Source organism: Mesocricetus auratus, unplaced genomic scaffold, assembly GCF_017639785.1.
Source record: "Mesocricetus auratus isolate SY011 unplaced genomic scaffold, BCM_Maur_2.0 Super-Scaffold_100003, whole genome shotgun sequence".
Taxonomy (NCBI): Eukaryota; Metazoa; Chordata; class Mammalia; order Rodentia; family Cricetidae; genus Mesocricetus; species Mesocricetus auratus.
This window is the reverse complement of record NW_024429188.1, coordinates 75,684,973-75,705,504: the sequence shown is the minus strand read 5'-3', so window position 1 is coordinate 75,705,504 and position 20,532 is coordinate 75,684,973. Positions and strand designations below refer to the sequence as shown.

General features: G+C 34.1%; 1 protein-coding gene and 1 long non-coding RNA gene across 2 annotated transcripts in view; one reads left to right on the top strand and one right to left on the bottom strand.

Moving 5' to 3' along the window:
• Positions 1-20,532, bottom strand: part of Nrk (Nik related kinase) — a 101,261-nt gene that overhangs the window by 15,475 nt on the left and 65,254 nt on the right. The window contains exons 15-23 of the mRNA XM_040744450.1: positions 18,095-18,162; positions 15,365-15,459; positions 13,193-13,290; positions 11,439-11,803; positions 9,999-10,308; positions 8,155-8,335; positions 7,304-7,375; positions 5,758-5,901; positions 3,391-3,549 (exon numbers count right to left, since the gene is read on the bottom strand). Of these exons, the coding sequence (XP_040600384.1) occupies positions 3,391-3,549; positions 5,758-5,901; positions 7,304-7,375; positions 8,155-8,335; positions 9,999-10,308; positions 11,439-11,803; positions 13,193-13,290; positions 15,365-15,459; positions 18,095-18,162 (1,492 nt within the window). The remainder of the gene's footprint in view (positions 1-3,390; positions 3,550-5,757; positions 5,902-7,303; positions 7,376-8,154; positions 8,336-9,998; positions 10,309-11,438; positions 11,804-13,192; positions 13,291-15,364; positions 15,460-18,094; positions 18,163-20,532) is intronic.
• LOC121140018 overlaps positions 1-20,532 on the top strand; it is a 32,576-nt gene that overhangs the window by 5,804 nt on the left and 6,240 nt on the right. The gene's annotated exons all lie outside the window — the stretch shown is intronic.

The window sequence follows — 20,532 nt, the reverse complement described above, 5'->3', positions numbered from 1 at the left end:
ACAGATAGGTAGTTTTTCTCAAAATGTAGTTATCTAAAATAATCTTTACAGATTAAATGCAATCAATATTGAATAATCAATGTTTTGGTCTGTAGAAATGAGGGGGTTGTTCCTAAATGTCACACCGAATCGTATAAATATTCAAACTCTTCAGAAAAGTCTTCCCAAAAGCCTAAAGTTGAAGTACACCCATTTTCTGAGCTCAGTGTTTATTATAAATTATACTAGTAGACTTATTGAAGCATCATCCAGTCATAAGAAAGACTGAGATTATATCATTTTCAGGAGTAGATATAGCTAGAGATTATTATATTAAGCTAAAGAATCAGATTCAACGAGACAAATAGCACACATCTTTTTCTTACATATGTAACTTGTATTGAAGAAAAAGTAAAGGCGCTGGTGACATGGCCCAGTGATTCAGACAGCAAACTGCTTTTGCACAGGACCCAAGTTCAGAGACTGGCACACTGCTTGGACATCTTAAAATTGCCTGTTACTCTAGATTCTAGAATTAGATCAATGGGATCTTTGCTGACCTTGTTGGGCACCAGAAGCAAAATAGTCATACAGATAAAATATTTGCAGGACAATGCAAATACAGACAAACTGAATATGATTGAGCTTCAACAAAAAAACTCATCATATCTAAGCTCAATTGCCCAAGACCATTCAATAAAGAGAAAACAGTGCCTTAAATGAATGGTCCTAGAACACATGGTAAACTATATGCAAAAGAATAGAGCAGCAGACTGTGCCAGAGGATACACAAATTAAGTAAAAATGGATCAAAGATCTAAATGCCAGAGCTTATGTTGTAAAACTCTAAGCAATAAACAAATGGAAAAATATTAATAACTTTCTATATGGCAATGTATCTTGTATTTAACAAAAATTATAGATAGTGATACAAGAAAAAGTAACTTAAGCTTCATCCAAATTAAAATCTTTTGTGCATCCTAGAGTCTAAGAAATTGAGATTGGCTCTGGCGGTGCAGACTTGAACATTCACCTATGAGAAAGTCTTACAAGACTTAGGATTGCAAAAACAAGGCCAGTCTGTCCAATTTAGTGAGACCCTGTCTCAAAGTATAACAATGGCTGGAAATATATCTCAATGATAAAGTTAAAGCCTGGTATGTACAAGGAAGTCCAAGTTAAGTTTCAGTACCACAAAAAAGGGAAAAGGGGAAATGAAAGAATTAAGATATATAATCCAGTTACTAAAGAAAAGTATTTGCAATTACTTATAAGAGTCTAGTATACAGGATTTATAAAGAATTTCTTCAACTCTATTCACCATCAAGGCAAAAAGACTAGAAAGTACTTCCTCTAAGAACAGTATAAAAATGGTAAACAAATACATTGAAAAGTATGGAAGTGCATTACTAACCAAGAAAAAGCATATTGAATTATGAGGAACTACTTTAACTCTGCTAGGATGACTAATATCATAAAGAGACACAGACACATATGAGTATTCAAATGGATACAGAGAAAATGCGGTCCTTATATATTACTAGTGGCAAGGTGAAATTCTGCATCTAATTTGAAAAGAAGAGACAAATAGATGCACATAAATACAGCAGAATTATTGTTATAAACCAGAAAAGAGCAAACATGCAAATGTCTATTAACTTATATGTAAATAAATACAAATGATATCTATATAATACATTCATATTCTGCAGTTCGAAAAAAATGAAATATTGAAACCTGTTGTATTATGAACCTTGAGAGCATTACATTAAGTAAAAGAAATCTGTTACGGAAGGCTACGTAATACATGGATGTATTTCTGTTAACTTCTGAAATAAGGCAAATATATAGAGAAAGAAAATAGGTCAATGTTTATCCAGTAGTTGACAAAAAGTGGGAAAGGGGCCAGGCAGTGACAGCACATGGAACGCATTACATGCCAGCCAAGGCTACACAGAGAAACCCTGTCTTGGAAAAAAACAAAAAAGTGGGAAAAGGGAAAAGGAAGAAAATACTGAATACATGTAATGGAATACTCATTTCTTTGGGGAGTAAAATCTGAACTTCTATGCAAATAAGATCATATTAATGGTTATTGAGTTCTCCACTTAAAAAAACTACATTTCATAGTATGCAAATCATTTCAATAGCACTATTGATATAGAGAGTAAAAGTTATGCAAAGCACTTGCTTGCTTTATGTAACATCCCTCTTCTTTGGCTTGAATACTGTCTCTTCTAATTTTCTACAATATTCTGTCTCTTGATCACATTTTTTCCTCCTCTTTTATTTTATCTCTCTTACCATTCTGTTTGTCAATGGAAGAAATGACTTTTGTCCAGGATACTACTTTCATTGATTCGGAATGGGCTCAGCTAGGAAAATGGACTTTACTTGCTCATTCACCTAGAGTACAGATTTTCCAAGATCTATCATTGAGATAAATTGTGGCATTTCAGTAAGAGGTAGGTGTACAATATAAGCTCCTGGATTAATATCTTGGAATATCTTTCACCTTTGGGGCTTTCATATTTATATAATATGATTGCAGGACAGTGGTGGTATTTAAAGCTAGAAGAAAGAGTTTTTCTTTTATTTTAGCTTTCTAGACACTAATTCCTTCACTTAAAGTTATATGTGTATAGGTGAACATGTGTGGAAGCAAAAAATGTCAGTTATGACATAAATATCCTCTTGCAATTTATATAATGTGATTTCAGTCATCTTTCATCTACACTATCAATTCTTCTCTAAGGGTCAATTGCTTCAGAGTAATAGGAAGCTGAGAAGAGAGGGAATTTGATTCAGAAAGGGAAGATACTGGGATAACATTACTTCAAGTTTGTCGACACCGAGAACAGTACTCTGAGGACATAGGGGGTTATTGTTCTACTTTACTGAGATATTTCTGGAGAGACACAGGCTATGAAGACATTATATAAAGAAACATACGCTATTCAGAGCAATAGTCAACAGATCACAGACAAACTCGGATTCACTGTAAAATTTCCTGGTCAGTAATTAAATGGAATCTCATTTTTGTCATTCCAGAGAAAGGAAATACATACTTCTCGGCAAGTTGCTACAAATACATCAAGAACAGTTATAGTAAGGGAAATATTGATTTCAAATATTATGAGTGACTAGGAAAGAAATATAGAAGTAAACCAAATTTAACTCCAAGAGCTATTTCAGTCGATAATTTATATATATATACATATATATGCATATATATGTTGTATATATGATTATATAGAGAAGGACCTGGAGACACCTCAATGACATTAACTCATCTTTTCATTCAAAATTGGAAATTACTTCCTTTCCTTGCTTGTCTTTTGCAACTGTGGACCTCTCTACATGAATGGAAGCATAAACTATATAGCAATATTAAATGTGAAATGGACGTACGGACACTGAAGTGTTCACAGCCAGTCAACTTATCAATGGATTTACAAGCCTCCTCTGTCTTCAGCATTTCTTTCTGCCTTCTCTTGCTTTCTGGATCATTATTCAGAATCTTGTTCCTCAGCCAGGTCAGATGATACACGCGAAGTCTGTTCTTGTGGCCTGGTAGGAACACATGATGATATTTCAATTCTCTCTTTCCTTTTACAATTTAGGAATACAAAGAAGTAGCAGTGTACTGCTCTTTAAATCAAATGTTCATTAAACTAAAAGTCACTATTAATAACTAACATGATATTTCTGTCTTCTGTCTTAATTCTAAGAGACAGTTGGGTTTTGCTGCTGCCTCTGTGCCTATCTGAAGTGGATCTAATATACTCTACTAGGGTAGGATAAGAATGTCTTTAGGCAGTCAGCCCAATGACTATCTATTCATTTGAACTTTGCTAAGGCATGGTTCCTGTATGGTTCCCAGATTTGCTAAGGCTGTTCCTGGTATTATGTATGGATGAGAAGATTTTTGAGTACTGACTGTTTGGGCATTCGGGACAGGAATATGGATCTCCTTAGTTTTCTCAGCCTGGTATGTTGATAAATGGATTGGACACATTTATTATTTCTTCAATAATTTTATCTTCCAAATTTTTATTTGCCTTTTAAGGCTTTTATTTTTATATATTTATGATGTATAATGTGGTATTTTTATTCATGTAAACATTGAGAAATAAGCATATTTATTACTTAATTTTGAAATTAAGGCTGAGAGAGCATCCCTCTTTGTGTTATGAACATACGAAATCCGTTTGTATGCCAAGGAAGAACACTGATCCACTGCCCAAGGCCCCATAGGTTGCCCAGGCCTCCTCACTGACTCTCACACTCAGGGTGTCTGGATCAGTCCCATGCTGGCCTCCCAGCGTCGGTCTGGGGTCCAAGAGCTCTCCCCTGTTCAGATCAGCTGTCTCTGCTGGTTTTGCCAGCCTATTCTTTGCCAATTTGCTCATCGCTCTTCTCTCTCTGTCACTGGGTTCCTTGGGTTCAGTTCAGTGTTTAACTGTGGGTGTTTTCCTCTGCTTCCACCAGTCATTGGATGAAGGCTCCAGGATGGTTATAGACATCAAGTTCATTGAGTTTATTTCTAAAGCGATTTGCCTTTAATCACACCTTGAAGCCAAATGAATCTCCTCCAGTCATATGGCAATTTGCACATTAATCTATATTCCACATATATATTGTAAAGTACAAAAACTTATATAAACATCAGTGGTTGGTATGGTTTTATTTGGTGGCCAAATCTTACCTTGACCATTCCCATTAATTTAGTAGTTGTCTTTTGGTTTTCTGATACTAATTCCTGTTTAGTGTTAGGTCTCAAACTCAGGACAAAGGGCTAACTAAGGTGCTTATCAACATATCAATGCAGACACTGGCTGCTAGGTTCTCCCAGCATCCCCCAGTCCCCACCTGTTACAGGATCCTCCTTGCTGGCATATCCTGCCCCCCACCTTGAAGTCTCCAGCCCAGGAGCTGGGCCGCCTTTCTCCCAGCTGCTCTTTCATACTTACCCCAGCCATTTGGATACACTGATTTTTTCACTCTGTTGCCTTTTGGTCTCCTGGCCTCTTGGCTGCCACTCCAGGTTCCTGTCTCTCCCTCCCCTCCCCTCTCTTCATATGGACTATTCAGTCTGCTGGTCCTGTCCACTCTGGACTCTCCCGCATGCCTCTGGCCATGCTCTCCCACAGGTCTACGATAAACTTTCTTCTCTACCATGCCCCGGAGTAGTCATGTCCTCCTTTTCTTCATTTATTTTCATTAATTTAGTAGTCACCATTTAATACCAACTTACTTGCTTTTCCATAGTCAGCATTTCAGACTCTAATTATGAAAATTATGAAAATCAACTACTGTTTGGGAAAGGTATAGATCTTTTTAGGGAATCCATTCTTGTAACTAATCTTGTCTATTTGCCCTTGTAATATTAGGTGGAGACAAGGTCAATTCATTTTTACCCAATTACTTATTCACTTGTGTTCTGCACACATCAAAAGCTAGATGGTGGATATTGGTGTAGTCCCTCGTATGTGAGAATACAGCTCTGAAGTTTTGGAGACATCTCTGAAAAGAACTTCTAAGGATGCAAATGTAATTTTCTTGATCTCCAACCTAGGTTAAGTGCATCAAGATCAACGGGATTTTGTTTAGAGTGTAAAATGTACAAAAACACAAGTAGGAGATTCTGCTGTCCCAATTAAAGGTTATATTTAAAGTGTCTTCCTATGAATACTTTCACCTATGAAAGCCTTTAACCTAGTTTGTAGTTCAATTATTTTCCATAATTACTCAGTTAATTTTAGGACTTAAACAAACCAGAGATGGTAATCAGCAAATTGAGTGGCTCCACAACTTGAATCTGGCGGAACGGTCTTCGCTTTATAAGTTTAATGATGTCTGCCTTTCCACTTCTGTCCATCAGGTACAGATTAGATTTGGTGCCCAGCAACAAATTGACTCCTGTTAAGATATAGAAAAGTGCTGTATTAGCTGATAATTTATATTAGTGTATATTAATTCTACAGAAAGGGTTTTCACTATGATGCTTCTATACTCATCTATCATGCAATTTAATCAAAAACACTCTAATCACCCTCCTGTTTTTATACTTATCTGTCACATAACTTAATCAAAATCACTCTCATTACCCTCACTTCCACTCCTCTTCCATTTCCCTAATAGTCTCCATTTGATTTTTAGGACCTTAAGAAAAATAAAACTAGATTTTTGCATGTGAGGGGAACTGTGATATTTGTCTTTTCACATTTGGGTTATTTCAATATCCATTTGTACCCTATTTTCCTATAAACATGATTCTGCTCTTTTTCGCAGCTGAATAATACTGTAGTATGTGTATGTGTATTCCACATTTCTTTACACTTTAACCATTGATTTTCTATCTAAATATATATGTATAATTACTTTTATTATTGCACTTTGACATTTCAGGCTAATATTAGCCTTGTTAATATCATAATATTCAACTATGTACATTCCTAACAGTCTGTTTCATTAAAATGTATAAGTAGATGTACATACATACTAGCAATATTCTATTGCCTGCTGTCTAGTGTGTCATCTAACATACCCAATATTAGGTATGTCATAGCACTATTTCTTAATTGTCACAAACATTTCCAGAATCAATCAGACCTTCTGAATGTTGCCTGTAAGCAAATTTGTCTACATATATAGTTAATTTTGGTTCATTTTCTAGACATCAGCTACATTTCCAGGTACTTGGCAGACTCAAGTGCTCATGCATTATAGTCTGAGCACCAAGCTAAAAAATTGTTGAGGATGATCATTTTCTTCTAAGGGCTCAGTCCCTATAGTTAAAGTTGCTAATCATTTGCATTTCTCTTTTAAAACCCATCTTCTGTTCGTACATAGGCAAAAATCTATGAAGTATTAAGTTAGAAGTTGGTGTTTACTTTGGACCCTGGTTGAATTAAGTTATTTTATAGCAATGTACTGTGCAGACTAGTTTAGGATAACCTATATATAATCTCAGTTCTACTGCAATGGTCATAAATTTTCTGAAACAAAAAGTTGAAAAAAAACCTGTCAAATTCACAGAGAGAACTTATACATCTTCTACACTGAAAAATTGCAAGATCCTGCAGAAATCTTCCTTGTACTAAGTATATACTTAGATAATATTAAACTTAAGTTAAAAAGCATGAAGAAGTGCAAGATATTAATTCAAAAAGCTAAATCAGCCTTGAACCAATTACTATAAATTCATTTTTAATTGACTGGCAATGCCAAAATATTTTACTTTTACAAGCTTCACAAGTTTTCCACACAAACATGGATTTAAAAAACAAAAGAAAATTCAGTTTCAAGGACTCCAACTCACCCCACAAAGAACCACAGCAGATCTCAGATGTGAACTCCTTTTCATACACATGAATTAGTGGTTTGTTACATGCTGGGGAGACACAGAATGGGTTAACATTATTTCAGATGGTAACTGAGGAGGTTTTTCAGGAACCTCAACAAATCCAGCATATACTGCAAAGGGAAAGGCCCTAAGACAAAACACTCATCTATTTACTAAAGGTGCCAAGTATTTCCAGAATGGAGACGGCCCCTCAAAGTTGGGTTTCCTTGCATTTTATGCAACTTTTAGTAAATTCTTAACTCCTTAGAAAATACAAAATGTAGTGGTTAGATACATTCCTGAGTATGGATGTGATTTATGGTTTGATCATATTGCAAAACCAATAATTGTACGAAGCACTCAATTTATCAGTTGCAGATCAAATTTAGTCACCATAAAGATTCAGTAATAGCTGGGTGTGATAGTGAGGGCCTGTGGTCCCAGGAAGATGAGAATTCAGTGCCAGTAAGAGCTATAGAATGTCATCCTGGTTACATGAGACTCGCAAAAATCTAAGGAAAAGGAAAATATTTCATTGAGGAGTAATTATAAAAATTATATATTATTGGCTTTTTTAGGTACATATGATGTGGATGGTTCTCTCCTTCCACCATGTGGGCCGAAGGAATTAAACTTGTTAGGCTTGGTGGCAAATACATTTACCTTCTCACTCATCTTGCCAGTCTGAAGAATACGTTTTTTAAAAGCATTCATAGATCTCATCTCATACCAAATGCATATTCAAATTCCTTGATTATTATGCACATAAATTACTGTACCATCAAGTAAAACATTCACCATGAGAAGATCACACCAGAAATACTCACTGTTGGCGCTCTCAGTGTCAATATCAGAAGCAGAAGCAGACCCTCCAGAAGGTGAGTGGACTATAGGAAATCCCACTGTTGTTGATGACTCTGATATATCATTGGGATTCTCACCATCAAGTCCAAGGGATGTGTCATCCAAGGCAATTGAGTCTGAGGTCTCAGTTCCACCATCTGAATCCTATAAGGAGACCAAAGGCCATTTCTTACTTTATTTGGCTAGTAACTGGAAAAAATGCTATGGATAACTTGAAAATTTGAATGGAAATTTTGTAATACTTACATCCTTAAAATTCCATATTTACTAAAAATATTCAACAGTCTCATCAGAGAAATAAGCTGCTATTGAGATAGTGTGAGGGGAGAAACAGAAGGAGCATCAAGTTGCCAAATGTACACTTTCAGATCTAATATTTGTGGCAATATATCAGGTTCTATGATAGTAATCTCATTTATATATCTCTATGTACATTTACCACAACATAAAAAGTAAATACCTCTGATTTTGCTTAGGAAACAAAATCATAGAGAAAGTAAAAGTTTTCTATATCAGAGAGCTGATAAGTAGGGGATTTAAGGTTTGAAAGGAATCTAATCCCAAAATGTATATACCAAATAACCACTTTGAAAAAAAGCACACTATGAGGATATCTCATCCATTAGTTTAAGGTTTCTATGAGCCCACAATACTGTCCACACCCATTTTGAACAGTATTGTGGGATCACCCCTACAGTCTACAGTGCTGGGTCTTATGGCAAATGTATAAATTTATGGCACTTGCAAGGCTCAGGTCATGAGTCTTAGGCCAGTCTGTGCTGAAAAATAATTTTCAGGCTAACATGGGCCTACAGATATAGGCCCTAACCCTAAAATTGAAAAATAAAACAAAACAACAACAAAAAACTGACAAAACTATGACAAAACAATACAGAACACAAAATAAGAATACAAGAAAAAAAGATGGCTTAAAAGAACTGACATTAAGAAGAACCATGGGGAGTGTGGTTCAAATGATCAAACAAAAGATAGACAACAAAAACACAAACTTAAAACAATCCTAGAGTAAGCATATTTCACTATAATCTTTCATGCTTCTATTAATGGAATAGACATTCAAGGAATAAGAACTTCATGTGTGACAGTTCTATATTCAATACATGGAAAATTATCAACTCTGTTGAGGCTACTGAAGGTCAAGGGAAGAATTAGGAGTTAATTAAATCTACCAGCCTAGATGTCTAACAGATTAATTGGAAAACAAAAATAATTCTACTCAGAGAGAAACATCCTTCTAGATCTTTATGATAGACATACAGACTCTAGTAATGGGTCAACAGAGTTGAGTGGAGGGAAAAGGTACAGTTGAGGGAGCAGGGGAATGGAAGGAAGAGGAGGACCAACGCAAACAAAGCATGTGTGACAATGCTATAAAGAAATCCATCATTCTATGTGCTATAAAATGCAAATAAATATAAAATGCTAATGGTTGCACAATATTGTACATGTCTAAAATGCTAGTGATTTGAATACTTGGAAAATTTCAGCATGTATATTCTATGTCTATAAATGTCTATAAATAATACTACGAAATAGTAGTATTTGAAATACTTTGAAATACTTCCCCAAGGACATGATCTTACTTAAAATAAAATAAATCAAGTTTTTTTGTCCTTGGAGGTATATAGTGAAGTATTTAGTGAAGATTCCCATGCACTTATAATTATTTATTTCAAAATTTGGGGTACAAGAATATAACCAATATTGATTAGCTCTAATATTGTATATCATGTGCTGATATATGTTTACAAGAGAAGTATATTCTTGTCTTCAAATGCTTCATTACCTCTTGTTCATGTTCAAAATCCTGAAAAATGTGTTGATCCAGTCCTGCACCATCTTCCTGCGAGTAGGCTTCTTCTCGACAGAATCCATATGCTCCATTTTCTTCACTGCTGTCATTGACTCCTCTGTATCTGTTACCTCTATTGGCTCCATGCCCATCCTGGTCTCTAAAGGCAGCACTCGCTTCAGCGGCACTGTTTCCTTGATAACCTCTGGCTCCATTGTTTCTATAGGCTCTGAACGCTCCCCGCTGTACATTACTTCCACCACTACCACCTTTCTTCAATATTCCCTGTCTGCGATAGCTTGCCCTATTAACAAGGACAAATTAATGAAAGGTCATACAATAAAACCACAAATCAAAGCCAGAAAATGAAAGAGAAATCAGATTTTATATACACATACAGAGACCCATGTATGTTATGCTCAGGAATGACTTTGCTGTTTGTAAATGCTTTTGGTCTTATATGCACATGAAAAATTCCTCAACATTAAATACTGAATTAACATGATAGTCACTGTCAATTGTTTGTCATCATTATGGTGACAGAGGAAAAAGAACTGCACTCTGATAGTAGATACACATGACTGGTTAGAGCAGAAAATACTCATTTTTCTTAAATAGCTGAATAATTTATCAATAAATTCTAGTTATATTACTGATCAAACCCATAGAAATACTAGAATATTTTTCAGTATTCAGAATACTGTCTAAAATTGACAGTATTCTGTCAATTTTAACATATTTACATGTATACCAACAGCTCTGCTATAGACCGTTGGTCAATATTCTCACCAGAAAGTTCAAGTCATATTGGCTCCATATGTTAGAGGATGATTAAGATAATCACATAATCAGGGTTTATAAATGTTAAGTTCTAAAAATGTCCAATATTTCATATTGCATGGAAAACAATATTAAACATATGACCCTAAGATCATAAATGAAAATCTATGTGAAAATGGAATTCTTTGTAGATCTTCTATTTGGGGGAAAGAATCCAAAAGATTTTATGATAACTTCTCCACTAATTAAACTAATAAAGATCATCCTAAATTTATAATATACATAGCAAAATTTCAACTCTGTGAAATTCTTAGCTATTTTTCAGATAGTGGTATATTTCATTTTGTACCCCAATTTTCATTGTGATTTTGTAGGGAAGGGAGATATAGTGGAATTAATTTTAAGAGAAATAATCAAAAAATCTCACTTATCAATAAACTAATAAAAAACTGAATTTAAATTGTATGTAAATAACTCAGAATTACATGTTCTACATTAGAAAAATTGAAATGACACTACTGAACATTTACCAATATGTAAGTAAGTGAAATTCATTAATTCTTTTAATATTGTGTTAAATTTAAAAATAAACCAAATATGCCAATAGTTATGAACTTATAAGCATCTACAGGATAATAACAGAGACAAACTAACCTTGGCCCATTGGCTGCAGAACCCAGATTATCATCTATGTCACGAACAGATCCATCTTCATAGTCACCTTCACCACGGACTTTATAGACATTTGCTTGATCAACCTGGTTATTCCAGCCATAATGGCCATTGACATGGTCATAGGTATCTTCATAAGCATCGTAAGAAGCCGCCTCATCACCATCAATATTAGCACCAGCATCATAGAGTTCAACATAATCACCATCTTCTTCAGGTGGCTGAATGACAGGTGCAGGAATTAACCAATCATCCCAGAAGATTTCAGAGAGTGCATTATAGCCTACCCATTCATTTGTCAAGTATACAGGGGGTGATATTTTTCCCACTTTAAATCCATCTGGAACCTGTGTGCACAAGAAAGGTTAAGGTAGTCTCTAATAGCCTTTTCATTTTCTTTAGATATTGGAAGTTTTCAAAATGACAACATTTTAAAACATGTTAAAAGTATATTCTTTACTGAAACAAAGATGTCCACAAAGAGCAAATATTTTAGTGAAGATGAGTTGCCCAAATCCGAACATTAGTAATTATTAGTGGACTTTGTAGATCACACAGCAAATTTACTCACTGTTTTATTAACCCTACTTGCCTGCTGAGGAGTAGACATTTGTTTTTGAGGCTAAACAGTATAACTAGAGAAAGTCTGTTTTTTTTTCCTTTTGTTTTTTCCTAACACTAAGATTATGGTATAGCTCTTGAAATAGATAGGTTATTTTCCAAGTTTTGTCTACATATGCCATATATTATCTTAAATTATTTCAAATGCCTCCAAAATGCAAATGAAATCAAATGCAATTCTTACATTAAGCATAAACATGTATATGATAGAGTAAAGGTATTATGAAAATGAAATATTATGATCTGAAAGCACATTGCAAAAGTTTAGGGATGCCTTTTACTTATATGATCAGAAGACACTATTTTTCACGAATATTTTGTCTCATTATCTAAGGAACACTATTAAACAACTGCTGAAAATTTGAAATATACATCTTGGTCATATCTTAGTTTTTATAAGTATCTGCTTGTCATTCCTACCTACTCTATCTCTATTTTGTGTGGTACTGGAAATGAGTATGCTAAGCAAGCATTGTACCACAAGACTATCCTTCACACCTATCATCAACACATTCTGACAAAACTCTAAAAATACAGTACTGTCTGATCGGAAAAGTACTTTTTCCCCAATTCTTTTTTTTTGTTTTTGTTTTTTACGAGACAGGGTTTCTCTGTATTGTTTTGGAGGCTGTCGGTCCAGCCCGGCCTCGAACTCACAGAGATCTGCCTGCCTCTGCCTCCCAAGTGCTGGGATTAAAGGCGTGTGTCACCACCGCCTAGCTCCCCATTTCATTTTTAAATTCAAAATTTTATATTTCGAATACTTGCCCAACAATGTGATCTTTGTAAATAAAGACTAATATAACACATTTCAACTCTTTTACTCCATTTAAAAATATTTTCTCTGTGTGTTTGCCTGTATGCATATATGTACACTTTGTGCCTTCCTGGTGCATACAAATGCCAGAATATGATGTTGAATCTTCTAGAACTGGACTTGAATGTGATTGTGAGTTACCATATTCATTCTGGAAAACACACCCTAGTCTTCTGAAACAGAAACAAGTACTGAGCTACCAGTCCATGCTTAGCCTCCGTGTTTTAAGATCAGAAACAGTTGGCCAAACCAAACTGTTAGTAAAAATATATAGAAATGCATCATGAGATTAACCTACATGGATGTCAATCAGTAACTTCTGATCAATAGTAGAATAAGGCGGCGACGATTGGGACTTCCTCCTAGTCACAGGACTCTCCTCCTCAGAAGATGATTCTATGGATTTCCAAAAAGGACATTAGTAACAACAGTGATTTCACAACTACTTCAATTTGTGTAGGTGTCAATTCAACACCTTATTGTTTTTCTTTTAGCCTTTGTCATCCTTTTATGGAAGTATCTTCTCATATTAAAACCTATTGTGGCTGTGATCCTGCGTTATGCTTTCAAGATACTAGCACGCTCACGTTTTGTTCATATTGTAGACCTACAGGCATTTCTATCTTCAATATTTAATGTACATTTGATAAATCTATCAACCTTCCCATATTTAACCAAGTTATGCATTCCCAAATATTTTGATAAAGATTAAGAGTAAAGTAATCAAAATTATAAAACTTAACTGTGTATCACACAGCTGGAAAGTTTATAGTAATTTATGAAAAAACTTTCTGATGTGATGGAAATATTCCGTGTCTGTCTGGCTAATGAACATTTGAGAGTATTGAATATTAACCACTGGATCAGCAGAGTAGCTACTGAGCATTTAAATAGAAATAGGATGTTAAAATATTTAATTTTTGTTTTAGTTTTCATTTTAATAATCACAGGTGACCTGTTTACTGTCATATGGGATAGCACAGTTACATTATGAAAATATTTCTACTTAAATAAAATTCTTTCAGTTTGTAAGTACAGGTTTTAAAAACTGTCGTGTGGTAAATAATAAGTTGCACTGAAAATTCAGTGAGGATATATAATAGGCTCAGAAATCAGTGGAGTCTATGTGAACATATTTATTATAAAAAGGTTTCCCAAAGGAATACTGGATCCATGTTTATTTCTAGGAATATTGAGTATAAATACTGCTGCCCTTCTTTTATCAGCAAACTAACTAAATATAGTCAAAGTCTAGATACTACATATTGAAAACCATTATAATGCTGCTACATTTTGAGACTATTATACCTCCTATCCTAGAATGTGTATTCTTGCCTTCTAGTGTTGTAAATTTGGTATTTATTATTTTTTTCAGGAAGTAATACTTTCAGGTTGAGTGTCTGATGATTTCTCTGGCACATTGACAGTGAGGTGATTTCCTCTCTGAGGAATCCTAATCTGCTGGGAATCTCAGCTGTTCTGTGTCATACACATAACAGTCCCAGCCCTGAAAGATTTAGCTTGTATTTGCAGAAATAATGTTGTTTCCGTCTATCAATGGTGATGGGTTATTTTCTTTCAGAAAGGTAAGTGAGTGAACTGTAAAATTGATGTGTTCGCTATGTATTAGCAAAGTTTTACCTGACCAAACCAGAAGGAAAACATTCCTAATACTTTGCTTTATCTTTTTGGAATATCATTTCTATGTGAGATATACTATGAAAAGAATTTTTCACCATATTATTCTCCTAAGCTAGAGTAGGGGTTTTAAAGTTAAGAAATTTGAATATTGGGTTTTCTATATCCCTTATATATAAACATTTAGCAAAAATTCATATGCTACATTTTTATAAATAATGTGATGGCTTGATCAGGAAATGTCCTCTAATTAAACTATGTTCCATAGTTATAACTGTAAAATGCCAATTTTATGACCTAATGCACAATTTTTTACTTTCCTAATGTCTAAAAATGTATAACAAATTTAAAGTCTACTAAATTCACATCACCACTAAAATACTTGACTGAAATTAATATCAAAATTTGAGAAGCACTCTTGGCATTACTTGATGAATTAATTTTTCATGCATTTTTGAAGAAAGCCATGGGTTTGAAGCATTTAAGAAATATTTGTGTGATATTGTGTATACCATATTTTGGAGAGGTGAGATAAAATGACCAGTAAAACTTACTCTCACAGTTATTCTACTTATATTGTAAAGGTAGCCTAATTAATTTTGGCTAGTCAAAAAATTGTCTTCCAAGTTCTTATGTTGTATAGGAACTAAAGGAAATGATCACTTTCTTTTTCTCAGAGGTCATCACTAATCACTAATACCAAATCAGATCAACTGCTTGTTTTAATATTGCCTTCATTTAATCTTTCTCAAAAATCTTCTTTACTTCTGAAATATAAGCTGTTAAGTATTAGGCCTATGTAAGACTGTTCTAACTTTGAGTTTCAAATCACCTGATTCTGCTTGGTAATTGTGAAAATTTAGGGAACTCCTCTGTCTGATGTCCATCGGCCGTTGAGCTTCTTCGAAAATAGGCCTCTGAGAGACACTACAATGATAAAGAGACAAAAGGTTTAATGAAGAAATGCGTATAATAATGATAAGCATACTGTGATGTTACCTTCATCTCTTACAATCATCTGTGTAAGAAAACCAAACCGAACCAAAGAAAAGAAAAACATGAAGGACTGTGACACAAATGCTAGAGTATATATAATTCAACACAGAATGGTTTTCTTAAAACTCTATTATATATAGCACTGAAAAATTGGAGCATGAATGTTATTTTCCAATTTTAATTTCCTAAACCTATTTTATCTACGATAGACAGTTTCCATATGTAGAAATAGAGGAAAGCACCTTTCAATATAATACGTATTTCCTTCACATAATACACTTTCTCCAATGTTCAAAGTAATATTCAGATAAAATTATCCAGATAACATCAGGAAACAAAATCTTCTAGTGCATAATAGAGTTTTAACATGGAAAATACAGAGTATTTTATTACAAGTATTCCACTGTTATCCTGTTTTTACTTGCCCATAATTCACGTTTTAAATATATTGTTCCTGGTTTGAATAGGTAACAGTTTGGATACATGCGTATCCATTTTCAAATGCCAGTATAGTTAGTTTTATTTGCTTTCAGTTTTCTATCTAGGAAGGAGTCCCTTTGTTAATTCAAGTTTATAACAGACCAAAGACATTAGTGTGGCCCATCATTTCAGGAGAAAATCGATATTCATTTATAGTAATTTTATAAATTTATTTTTGTTTGTGAGTCCATTAAAGCTTCATATTTTTATAAATTTACAGAAAATTTATTTGTAGAAAATGTATGTCATTAATCAATTAAAAATCCGTTTGTATAGTTACCAACCACTCTCAAGTTAACATTAATTTTAAATTTTATATACTGAATTGTATTAGAATTATGTTCAATGGCACTACAATTCATTCACAACTAATCTGGTTTCTTCTCTTTGAGGTTAGAAGTATCAAGGTAACTCAGGCATTGAATGTAGAGAAAGAGTTCTCAATCTTACTTTCTAATATTTAAAATTTTCTTCCTCAGGCTTTGTGTATAATTAAAGTCACAAGACTTAAAAATAATGTTTAATGTTGTATGGCTGTTTATTATGTGTGAACTCTCTATCATCTGTCCATATTGTGCAGTCTCTTTAATTTTACTATATTATATGATGAGTATATAATTGTTAATATCCAAATTCTGTAATTATGACGTTCATTTTCAGTGTGTGTGTGTGTGTGTGTGTGTGTGTGTGTGTGTGTGTGTGTGTGTGTGTGTGTACATGGACCTGGAAATAAAAACATTCCATGTCACACATGTGGAAATCATAGGGACAACTTGTGGAATTTTGTTCTTTCTGACTGTGTCGGTTATGGGAACTGAATTCAGTCCATTAGGCATGACGTAATGCGCTTTTACGCTCCGGCCCCACCCCAGCCACCTCACTGGCCCTGTCTAATAATACATGGAATGATCAATAAGTATTTACTGAATGTCAGACTGAACATAGGCTTTATTGTGAGTTTGGTCCATTTTAAAATTGTCATTCACATCTAATGCATGCCACAGAACACCTGACTTATGGAACATAATCTTTGAAAATTACAATGGTTTCTTTTTTTATTTTAGAGACACTCTTATTTACATATACATCCCCTCGTTCCCTCACCCTCTGATCCTTCCATGCTTCCCACCAACCCCCCAACCCATGCCCCATCCACACCCCAGGGATAATGAGACCCTCCACGGGGAATCATCAAAGTCTGTCACATCATTTGGGGGAGGGCCAGGTCCTCCTTGCCATATCTGAGCTGCAATAGTATCCCTCTATAGGGAATGGGCTCCCAAAGTCTATTTGTGGCCCAGGAATAAACACTGACTCCACTGTTAAGAGGTCCCATAGACTGCCTTGGCCTCCTAGCTGGTGCCTATATTTAGAGGCTTGGTTTGGTCCAATGCTGGTTCCCCCACTTTATGACTAGGGTCTGTGTGCTCTTACGAGGTCAGGTCAACTGTTTCTGCAGAATAGTTTCTATGTTGCATATGTCATCTATTTATAGGACAATGATTTATATATTTGTTCTTGACCTCAGAACACTTTCAGGCTTTTCTGCTCTCTGGCATTAGCTTCTGCACTTGTGAATAATTTGTTTTATCATATTGTATACATAGGGAAACTTACCTACATTTATCAAATGATTAGTATCAGGTAAATTATTGTGATTACTTTTCTCACTATATTTTCAAAATTGTTAGGTAATTATTGAATTGAAGCACATGGAGTAGACTATGAAAGCTGTTATTATTGGATAATTGCAGTTAAATTTTCAAATGTAAGTTGATTTTGGTTAATTGTCATGGTGTGAGTGATAATTTTGTTTTGTCTTAACATGAAAATTAATTTCAAAGAAACAAAATTTTGTTGTTTTATTGTTGTTGTTGTTGTTTCTCAAAACAGGGTTTCTCTATGTAATAGCACTGGCTGTCCTGGAACCCACTTTTTAGACCAGGCTGGCCTCGAACTCACAGAGATCCGTCTGCCTCTGCCTCCCAAGTGTTGGGATTAAAGGCGTGGGCCACGACTGCCTGGCCCAAATTTTGTTTTTTATCTCACAGTTACTCACAAATAATTTAAAAATGGAAGCACATACCTTGAAGAAAATTTCACACGATGGGTACGATTCCGGTTGCAAGGCATAGAAGCAGATCTCTCGTGGACCTTAGAGATGCAATGCAATCAATAGTTTGATAAAGTCTTAACCATAAATTCTTTTGTGTTATTAATTTATTAGAAAATGTCTTTCTTCACATATATTTTTCACAAAAATCAAACTTAAAATCACAATTTTTATAAATCGATCTTATTTGTATAATTTTTAACCTTAGAACTTAAGTATCATAATGTCTTATGGTTTCTTTGATCATTAGCATAGATGTAATCTAGAAATAATGTAATCAAAACTTTACATTTTATTATTGCGTAATCCTTAGCCTAGAAAAATTAATGGCTTTTCTAAAAATTTACAGGTCAAATTAAAATCTAAAACCAGCTTTCTTTTCAACCAAAAATTAAGAATTTAAGTTCAAACTAATGCCAATCTAAGCTAACTCTAGATTTTCACACATAAAATTCATTATAATTTCTTTGAGAAAGTATGTCATAATAAGTGTTCCAAATGCTTTTTGCCTCTAAGCAAATTATTTTGAAATTTTCTTACCATACACTCATTTAATATAGTAAACTACTCAAGAAGAGCACATACAATGTTGGTTTACATCAATGGAGCAAAATTACTTTCTGTTAGTAACACCAGGCAGATCCATAGTCTATTGCCTTGTTTAATCTAATTTCAAACCACTAAGTTTTTACTTCCGGTAACTTTCTGCTGTGCCCCCCAGTAGGCTATTCTAACATGCAATAAGAAAGCCACTAGACTCTTTAGAGAGGAAATTGCATCCTTTTACTCATAAAGAAAAATCTAGTGTATTGTAAAAAAATAGATTTCCTTTAATTCCTAGAAACTGTACTTATCCTTCATACATTAGTTTGCCTTATGAAGAGACTTATCACTTATTTATATTTTATATTAGGTCTCCCTATGTTCTAAAGGCTGTCCTAAAATTTCCAAACTCAAATGATCCTCCCACCTCTGTCTCTCCTATAACTGATACTACATGTATGTACTGCCACCACAGCAGCGTCAATAAAGTAAGTGACACCTATTAAATCAATTGTCGAAAATCACTAAATGTGTATAATAGTAAGAAATGAAAGGACAAGGCTTAATCTGAGTTGGCATTCTTTGGTTTGAAAAATGGGAGATGGAAAACAATCAGTGAGACTGCATGTATTATGTTCCAAACCAAACATTGATCATTCGCTGCATGTCTTGCTTAGTGTCAAGTTAAATATAATAACTACAATCTGGGAATATAAGCAAAGCCAAGTGTTAAGGCAGCAAGGAAGACATTATTGACTATTGTAATTAACTGACACAGTCCCACTTATCTTCCTTCTGTAAATACATAGTATGTATAAAACAATAATCTTAACTAGGCAATCATGACTAAGTACCTAAGAAACTTGAAGAAGTCTTGAAAAAATTTCACAGTAGAATTCTGTGAGGTATCTTATGCTGATTAAGTACAATAATGTGACTCCTAAACCACCACTGCCCGAGGAGCGTTAGTGTTATTTATCTGCATACTAATTAATTTCAGTGACCAAAAGGAATTTGGAATGTTGGCTGTTAGGAATGCAAGTCATGATACTGCTACCATGTCTCCCTATAAGAAGTAAACTCACAATGGCATTCTCACAAATATGTGTTATGAATACGCCATTTTTTGATGTGGTCATCAAAACAGAAGTCATCCTGACATGTAATCATTTAAATTTTTGTATGTGAGAAAATGAATCATAGATTAACTGACTCAGATCTTTGATAAATAGTGTACCAGGAAGGGACATAATCAAGGTAAAGGATAGCATGTGGCTATGTTACACAGTGAACTACCCACATTTTGATATGAAATGCTATATTTTTTAAAAATACACTGAAAAACATTCTTAGTATATGCTAGATATTTTAAATGAAATAAGTTTGCAAACCTAAGAAAAAAATCAAAGTGATGCCATTTGTCAGCAATGATAACAACATAAGCTTTCAAGGGAGAATTAGCAATTGTAAATTAGTACCTGTTACTGCGTAGTTGACAGCTTATGAATACCGTTACATTTATGGTAAAATCGGTAGTGATGTTAAAAGTGCTGTTTTGATATGGTGAAATGGAATATAAACTTTTTGGAGAATCTGTATACACAGAGAACTAATATTTTCCAATTGATTGATGAATACGTGAATTTAGAAATCATGTATAACTGAACTATCTATTCTTAGTACAAGACAGGGCAATGGATTGTAATATTAGTTATGCAAAATTTTATGAATGTAATTTTAGATTCCATTCCATTTGTCTAGTTTGGGCATGTTATCAAAGAATACGCACAAGTATCTGAAGGAAAATCTACAACAGTCACAATTATCTGAAAATTTTATACAAAATTCCCCTTTCTAGCCATGCATAA